The sequence below is a fragment of the Protomyctophum bolini genome (genome assembly GCF_963924005.1).
Source record: "Protomyctophum bolini genome assembly, chromosome: 1".
Classification (NCBI taxonomy): Eukaryota; Metazoa; Chordata; class Actinopteri; order Myctophiformes; family Myctophidae; genus Protomyctophum; species Protomyctophum bolini.
The window spans coordinates 36,742,180-36,751,795 of record NC_137862.1 but is presented as its reverse complement, the minus strand read 5'-3'; the positions used below and the strand labels follow the sequence as shown (position 1 = coordinate 36,751,795).

Below are 9,616 nucleotides of genomic sequence, written 5' to 3'. Positions count from 1 at the left end.
TTATTTAAGTACTTGCTTTTCAAAATGCTTTAAATATGCATGCTAGTCTAGAACATATAAATAATAAATAAATAAAAATTAAGTAGGCCTACATTTTGTTTTTCAGTTAGTGGTTTTCCTCAAAAAATTGATTCTCAGATTTCATGTACGCAACATGAAGAATGCCTGAAGAAGATCTTTGACCGAAATGTTGCCTAGTAATAAAGTAATGTTGCCTAGTAATAAAGTGTTCATATTGCACCGTCTGCAAGTGCAGACGGTGTGCGGGTCTTTGACTTTGTGCACTTTATGTGCATCTTTTTTAATACATTGAGCCCTGCCTACGCACCAGTCTCAGAACATGTGCATAACACTTTGTTGCCATGTACACAACATGAAATCGCAGAAAATAGATAATAGAGCATAGGCTACATAATAGTACAATAGAGCACGCACATCCACTCACTAAATGCCAGGTGTCGGGCCAAGGTTAATAATAGAAAAAGGGTATAAGCTCCAAAGCTTAAAAATATTTATTAAGGTTCCTTGCACCATAGTGGACAAAACGTTTTGAGCCATCAGATGCATAAAATCATCCATCCAGTGGTTCCCAAACCTTTTAGTTTGAGACCCAAAAGATACATTTGGTGTTTCCCCAAGACACAAACTTAAAATAAAATAGGCTACATTATGAAGGAAAAAAAGGAAAGTTTTTGAAAATCTTAATTTCAAAAAAGACAAATGGAAAAATGTCCCTGCGACCCATACAGATGGGTCCATGACCCTACATTTGTTTGGGAAACAATATCTGACGCAGATGAGAGTGAATCAAGACATTTATTTACTGGATGAAGCAGATAAATGTCAGCCCTAATCATATAATCATGACAAGGAGTGTGAACACGACCACTAGCAGGCTGAGTGAGTGCCCAGCGCCAGCATTGTCTGCAGGGTCAGGGTAACCATAACTGGTCCTACACGGGTTCTTCACTTCATCATATGGTATAGGAACATCGTCTGGAAGGATGTTGTTCAGACTGTCCCGCACCTAAAATACAAGGTTGTACAACCAGTTAGGCATCAGTGGGTTGCAAGATGTAATCAGCGTTCACTGGGTGACTGCATGGGTGCATGTCGTAGGAGATGCAGAAACAAAATTGTCTACATTTCTATATCACCTTTATTCACAGCGTTTTACATTCACACAAACGTGTGTACCTTACACGTTACACTTATCAGGAGCAGTTAGGACGGGGTTCGTGCAGGGACACTGGCACACAAAGCCAGGGATCAAACAGAAACCTTCAGGTTCCCATTGGAATGGTGACATTTGTAGACGAGAGATCGTAATCAAGATTGAAGAGTAGCGCACACCCGAGTTCTTTGAAGACAGATGCTAGCCCCGAAGAGAACTGAGATCAAGGAAGTTGAGCAGCACACTGTAGTTGTTGCTCCCTTGGTCAGTACATTTATTTGTTTTATTTTGAGGCTCGAAACATCACTTGATCTTAGACAAGAAATAGTGACATCTTTTTACATCAAAGTCAAAGTCATACGATTTGTCACACACGTTACCGCAGTGAAATGTGTTCACCGCATTTGACCCATCTCTTGGAGCAGTGAGCCACCGCGCTCGGGAATCATTTGATTAGTAGATTTGACCCCCCAATCCAACCCTTTAATGCTGAATGCCAAGCAGGGAGGCATTGGGTCCCATTTTTACAGTCTTTGGTATGACCCGGCCGGGGATCGAACCCGACCACCCAGTTTCAGGGCAGACAGTCTAACCACAAGGCCACTGTCTGGTCAGAAACCTCTATTAGGATAAAAAGTGAAAATAGCAGATAAGCTTACAACATTACTACTGAGAGGCTTACTACAATTACAAGTGAGAGGCTGCTAGCTGTCTTCCAGGTGTCCCAGCGTCAGTTACAACATATATGTACTCTACCTGTGAAGTGGGCAGACTTCACAGGTAGATAGGCATATGGGCTTAAGTGCGACAGGAGATCGCATTCACTATAACATCAGATGTCATAGTGATGTCACGAGACCTAGGCACCATATAATTATTAATTATGTGGGCTTTCCCATGTATGGGGATTTTGAGTGATACCGGGAATTGTACGTTTTCATAGTAAATGCGACCTATACCGGTTGCAATAATACAGAATTAAGTGGTTTAGCCGATTATAAATCATTATTGTCCTGATTTTCATGACAATTGGAAGATTATGACTGTTATTTGTTCTAAATATCGGTTTAGATATATTTTCGGTTAATTGCCCAGACAGTGACATAGCCTACTGTATAGGATATGATGTTCTGTCAACACTCACCGTCTCCACTTGTTCCAGCACCCTGAGAAGATTGTTCCCCAAAGCTGCTTTCACATCCTCATCAGTCCAGTTCCTCTTCAGCAGCTGAGCTACCAGGGCAGGAACCTTGGACACATCCTCCAGACCCTCTGGTACTCTGACAGCAGGAGAACACACAGCATTTACCACTGCACTGGTACAGTGAACACACAGCATTTACCACTGCACTGGTACAGTGCTTCTCAAAGTGGGGTCCACAAAATGAATTAATATAGCATTGAAATCGGTTTAACCACTTTAACCCTTCTTCCTCCTTTTTTTCAAATATACATTTTAATTTTGGAAGGTTCCTTAAACATTTTATCATCAAATATTGTATAGGAGCTCCCTCTCTCTCTCTCTCTCTCTCTCTCTCTGTGTGTGTGTGTGTGCGTGCGCGCGTGTATGTGTGTTGTGCGTGCGTGCGTGTGTGTGTGTGTGTGTATGGAAGGCTTTTTATACAAAAACCTCTGTAGGCGTAACGCGTGTTAACACGTGTGTTAAGGCGCCATTCAGTGTACCAAACTGGAACCACACCGTTGCCAACAGTTAATTTACCTTGTCACCCCATCATAATCCCCTCCAAATCCAATGATGTGAGCCCCCGCCACCTTCTTTATGTGGTCAAAATGATCTATAGAGACAAAAAGCAGTGGATGAGCACGTTTGAAAATTATCTTGTTAGAGAAAACTATGGAAGCGTTACTAGGACTGATTTCTGAAATTGATATGTAGGCTACAGCTCCTTCTTCAAAAAAATTGAAAATTGTGCATTTTCTTCCGTAATATAATTCAAAAAGTGAAACTTTCATATATTCTCAATTAATTGTGCATAAAGTGAAATATATAAAACCTTTTTTTAAAACCTTGATGATTATGGCATGCAGCTCATGAAAATCAAACAATCCTATCTCAAAATATAAGAATATTTTATAAAAAAGAATTATCAATAAATGTCAACCATCTGAAAAATATATTAATGTATACAGTCAATACTTTGTCTGGGCTACTTTTGAACAATTTTTTCATCAATGGGGCGAGGCATCGAGTTATCCAGCCTGTGGCACCGTTATGGTGTTATGGAAGCCGAGGTTTGCTTTGACAGCCTTAAATGTATTTGTATTGTTCAGGCTTATATGTCTTATATGTCCTCTTGACAACACTCACCTACATATTAACTGTATAGACTATATGATTTCAGGTGTGAGAGTACAGTATACTGAGTATAGGGACCCCCACGCGGTAACTCTGTCATTTCTCGACCGTGTAGGACGCGGGGAAGCTCGCCAGAACCGGGGGATTTGGAGGATTTGAAAAAATTATGAAAATCACAAAAGGGCATACTATAGTCCATGGTTTCGGACCGCATGCCGTTTTTCATGATTTTGCAGGATTTGAGAAAAAATGAAAAAAGAATTAGCCTACCTGTAAACTACAACAAAACAAACTAAGGCACTGGTGTGGTACTTCTGGTTTACCAGAACGGGGTTCAAGTCCCTGGAATGCTCTGCTCAATTTGTTGTATTTACATGGTTTATTTTAATTTTCTGCGCATTAATGCCTTTTCATAGATAACCCCCTGCAGTTTGTACTCAAGTCTATTTACAATTTCTTTTCAAATCCTCGTTTTTCACCTTTTTTTTACCCATATCGGACAGAATACTATTTGAAAAAAAGACGAAAATCACTCCATCACACTTTCTCATCACACTTTCTCGTCACACTTTCTCGTCACACTTTCTCGTCACACTTTTTCGTCACAAATAACTCAGAAACTACAAAACATTTCAAAGTAAAAAGTTCCACAGTAAGCTGAATAATAAAAAGTGTGAATGAGTTTCTAGGTGAAAGTGATTTTCGTGCCTATAGAGCTGTCATTGAGTCCCATGTTAAATGTCTCAAATTTGAAAGCACTATATTTCTAAAACTATGAAACATTTCAAAGATTCCTTTTCAGGTAAACATGTCCACCGTAAGATGAACCTAAGTAGGCTAGAATGGGGTTGCTAGGTGTAAGTATGTAGGACTAGTAGCATGCCAAAGTTTGTGCAATTGCCATAGAGAATGCATTGGGCGTTTAAGTTAAACTAGAAAGCAGTTCCCTGCAGAAACTGCGTGGGCTCGCCAAAAGACGCAATGTATATAATGTACAGTAGAAAATGTATTAAAGCTGAAGGAAAAGTAAAAAAAAGAATGTATAAAAATTTGTAAAAAGAATAAGCATAAATAACTGCATAAAGCGGAATAAAGTTTGTGGAAGTAGTATGATGCCCAAAAAGTGGCAGAATAAAGTAAGTAAAGTATTACTGTCTACTAATGATTTGTAATGTATGAAGAATCGGGCCCCAGTATACAAAAACACAGACTATTCTGTCAGATGATGGGCCAAAATGCATTGCTATTTTATTTTTAAACGTTTGACCTAATTCTTATCTATAACCCATCATTTTTGTCAAATTGCGAAATTGCGGAAATGGTAATTGCGGAAATTGCGGAAATGGAAATTGCGGAAATTGCGGAAATTGCGGAAATTGCGGATCTCCTGTGCCACACCGGCATTAAAGGTTTCAATCGGAAACTTATATTTAACCAGCCTTTTAGAATGGGATAAAAAACGTCTAAAAATAGACGTCTAAAACACGTCTAAAAGACGTATTTTAGACGTCTTTTTTTTCTTTTTATCTAAAATTCAAAAAACGATGGGCTATAACCCATCGTTTTTTTCATTTTTTCATTTTTTTCAAATCCTCAAAAATGATGAAAAACGGCGTGCTATACTATGCCGTACGATATGGGCTATAGCCTATGGTCCAAAATGATGAGAAACGAGGATAACTTTTTTTTTCAAAATTTCAAAAAACATGGGCTATAACCCATCGTTTTTGTCATTTCGTCATTTTTTTCAAATCGTCAAAAATGATGAAAAACGGCGCGCTATAGTATGCCGTACGATATGGGCTATAGCCCATGGTCCAAAATGATGAGAAACGAGGCTAACTTTTTTTTTCAAATTTTCAAAAACATGGGCTATAACCCATCGTTTTTGTCATTTCGTCATTTTTTTCAAATCCTCAAAAATGATGAAAAACGGCGAGCTATAGTATGCCGTACGATATGGGCTATAGCCCATGGTCCAAAATGATGAGAAACGAGGCTAACTTTTTTTTTCAAAATTTCAAAAACATGGGCTATAACCCATCGTTTTTGTCATTTCGTCATTTTTTTAAAATCCTCAAAAATGATGAAAAACGGCGCGCTATAGTATGCCGTACGATATGGGCTATAGCCCATGGTCCAAAATGATGAGAAACGAGGCTAACTTTTTTTTTCAAAATTTCAAAAAACATGGGCTATAACCCATCGTTTTTGTCATTTCGTCATTTTTTTCAAATCCTCAAAAATGATGAAAAACGGCGCGCTATAGTATGCCGTACAATATGGGCTATAGCCCATGGTCCAAAATGATGAGAAACGAGAGTAACTTTTTTTTTCAAAATTTCAAAAACATGGGCTATAACCCATCGTTTTTGTCATTTCGTCATTCTTTTCAAATCCTCAAAAATGATGAAAAACGGCGCGCTATAGTATTATATATACTATACTAATATATACTATATTTTTTCTTTTTTTTCAAATCCTCAAAAATGATGAAAAACGGCGCGCTATAGTATGCCGTACGATATGGGCTATAGCCCATGGTCCAAAATGATGAGAAACGAGGCTAACTTTTTTTTTCAAATTTTCAAAAACATGGGCTATAACCCATCGTTTTTGTCATTTCGTCATTTTTTCAAATCCTCAAAAATGATGAAAAACGGCGCGCTATAGTATGCCGTACGATATGGGCTATAGCCCATGGTCCAAAATGATGAGAAACGAGGCTAACTTTTTTTTTCAAAATTTCAAAAAACATGGGCTATAACCCATCGTTTTTGTCATTTCGTCATTTTTTTCAAATCCTAAAAAATGATGAAAAACGGCGCGCTATAGTATGCCGTACAATATGGGCTATAGCCCATGGTCCAAAATGATGAGAAACGAGAGTAACTTTTTTTTTCAAAATTTCAAAAAACATGGGCTATAACCCATCGTTTTTGTCATTTCGTCATTTTTTTCAAATCGTCAAAAATGATGAAAAACGGCGCGCTATAGTATGCCGTACGATATGGGCTATAGCCCATGGTCCAAAATGATGAGAAACGAGGCTAACTTTTTTTTTCAAATTTTCAAAAACATGGGCTATAACCCATCGTTTTTGTCATTTCGTCATTTTTTCAAATCCTCAAAAATGATGAAAAACGGCGCGCTATAGTATGCCGTACGATATGGGCTATAGCCCATGGTCCAAAATGATGAGAAACGAGGCTAACTTTTTTTTTCAAAATTTCAAAAAACATGGGCTATAACCCATCGTTTTTGTCATTTCGTCATTTTTTTCAAATCCTAAAAAATGATGAAAAACGGCGCGCTATAGTATGCCGTACAATATGGGCTATAGCCCATGGTCCAAAATGATGAGAAACGAGAGTAACTTTTTTTTTCAAAATTTCAAAAAACATGGGCTATAACCCATCGTTTTTGTCATTTCGTCATTTTTTTCAAATCGTCAAAAATGATGAAAAACGGCGCGCTATAGTATGCCGTACGATATGGGCTATAGCCCATGGTCCAAAATGATGAGAAACGAGGCTAACTTTTTTTTTCAAATTTTCAAAAACATGGGCTATAACCCATCGTTTTTGTCATTTCGTCATTTTTTTCAAATCCTCAAAAATGATGAAAAACGGCGCGCTATAGTATGCCGTACGATATGGGCTATAGCCCATGGTCCAAAATGATGAGAAACGAGGCTAACTTTTTTTTTCAAAATTTCAAAAAACATGGGCTATAACCCATCGTTTTTGTCATTTCGTCATTTTTTTCAAATCCTCAAAAATGATGAAAAACGGCGCGCTATAGTATGCCGTACGATATGGGCTATAGCCCATGGTCCAAAATGATGAGAAACGAGGCTAACTTTTTTTTTCAAAATTTCAAAAACATGGGCTATAACCCATCGTTTTTGTCATTTCGTCATTTTTTTCAAATCCTCAAAAATGATGAAAAACGGCGCGCTATAGTATGCCGTACGATATGGGCTATAGCCCATGGTCCAAAATGATGAGAAACGAGGCTAACTTTTTTTTTCAAAATTTCAAAAAACATGGGCTATAACCCATCGTTTTTGTCATTTCGTCATTTTTTTCAAATCCTCAAAAATGATGAAAAACGGCGCGCTATAGTATGCCGTACAATATGGGCTATAGCCCATGGTCCAAAATGATGAGAAACGAGAGTAACTTTTTTTTTCAAAATTTCAAAAAACATGGGCTACAACCCATCGTTTTTGTCATTTCGTCATTTTTTTCAAATCGTCAAAAATGATGAAAAACGGCGCGCTATAGTATGCCGTACGATATGGGCTATAGCCCATGGTCCAAAATGATGAGAAACGAGGCTAACTTTTTTTTTCAAATTTTCAAAAACATGGGCTATAACCCATCGTTTTTGTCATTTCGTCATTTTTTTCAAATCCTCAAAAATGATGAAAAACGGCGCGCTATAGTATGCCGTACGATATGGGCTATAGCCCATGGTCCAAAATGATGAGAAACGAGGCTAACTTTTTTTTCCAAAATTTCAAAAAACATGGGCTATAACCCATCGTTTTTGTCATTTCGTAATTTTTTTCAAATCCTCAAAAATGATGAAAAACGGCGCGCTATAGTATGCCGTACGATATGGGCTATAGCCCATGATCCAAAATGATGAGAAACGAGGCTAACTTTTTTTTTCAAAATTTCAAAAACATGGGCTATAACCCATCGTTTTTGTCATTTCGTCATTTTTTTCAAATCCTCAAAAATGATGAAAAACGGCGCGCTATAGTATGCCGTACGATATGGGCTATAGCCCATGGTCCAAAATGATGAGAAACGAGGCTAACTTTTTTTTTCAAATTTTCAAAAACATGGGCTATAACCCATCGTTTTTGTCATTTCGTCATTTTTTTCAAATCCTCAAAAATGATGAAAAACGGCGCGCTATAGTATGCCGTACGATATGGGCTATAGCCCATGGTCCAAAATGATGAGAAACGAGGCTAACGTTTTTTTTCAAAATTTCAAAAAACATGGGCTATAACCCATCGTTTTTGTCATTTCGTCATTTTTTTCAAATCCTCAAAAATGATGAAAAACGGCGCGCTATAGTATGCCGTACGATATGGGCTATAGCCCATGATCCAAAATGATGAGAAACGAGGCTAACTTTTTTTTTCAAAATTTCAAAAACATGGGCTATAACCCATCGTTTTTGTCATTTCGTCATTTTTTTCAAATCCTCAAAAATGATGAAAAACGGCGCGCTATAGTATGCCGTACGATATGGGCTATAGCCCATGGTCCAAAATGATGAGAAACAAAGCTAACTTTTTTTTTCAAAATTTCAAAAAACATGGGCTATAACCCATCGTTTTTGTCATTTCATCATTTTTTTCAAATCCTCAAAAATGATGAAAAACGGCGCGCTATAGTATGCCGTACGATATGGGCTATAGCCCATGATCCAAAATGATGAGAAACGAGGCTAACTTTTTTTTTCAAAATTTCAAAAACATGGGCTATAACCCATCGTTTTTGTCATTTCGTCATTTTTTTCAAATCCTCAAAAATGATGAAAAACGGCGCGCTATAGTATGCCGTACGATATGGGCTATAGCCCATGGTCCAAAATGATGAGAAACGAGGCTAACTTTTTTTTTCAAAATTTCAAAAAACATGGGCTATAACCCATCGTTTTTGTCATTTCATCATTTTTTTCAAATCCTCAAAAATGATGAAAAACGGCGCGCTATAGTATGCCGTACGATATGGGCTATAGCCCATGATCCAAAATGATGAGAAACGAGGCTAACTTTTTTTTTCAAAATTTCAAAAACATGGGCTATAACCCATCGTTTTTGTCATTTCGTCATTTTTTTCAAATCCTCAAAAATGATGAAAAACGGCGCGCTATAGTATGCCGTACGATATGGGCTATAGCCCATGGTCCAAAATGATGAGAAACAAGGCTAACTTTTTTTTTCAAAATTTCAAAAAACATGGGCTATAACCCATCGTTTTTGTCATTTCGTCATTTTTTTCAAATCCTCAAAAATGATGAAAAACGGCGCGCTATAGTATGCCGTACGATATGGGCTATAGCCCATGGTCCAAAATGATGAGAAACAAGGCTAACTT

At 37.6% G+C, this 9,616-nt stretch overlaps 1 protein-coding gene across 1 annotated transcript in view; it reads right to left on the bottom strand.

Moving 5' to 3' along the window:
- Positions 1–797: 797 nt before the first annotated feature.
- dpep1 (dipeptidase 1) overlaps positions 798–9,616 on the bottom strand; it is a 49,246-nt gene continuing 40,427 nt past the window's right edge. Inside the window, exons 8-10 of the mRNA XM_080768653.1 lie at positions 2,895–2,970; positions 2,319–2,454; positions 798–1,027 (exon numbers count right to left, since the gene is read on the bottom strand). Of these exons, the coding sequence (XP_080624779.1) occupies positions 854–1,027; positions 2,319–2,454; positions 2,895–2,970 (386 nt within the window). The 3' untranslated portion in view covers positions 798–853. The remainder of the gene's footprint in view (positions 1,028–2,318; positions 2,455–2,894; positions 2,971–9,616) is intronic.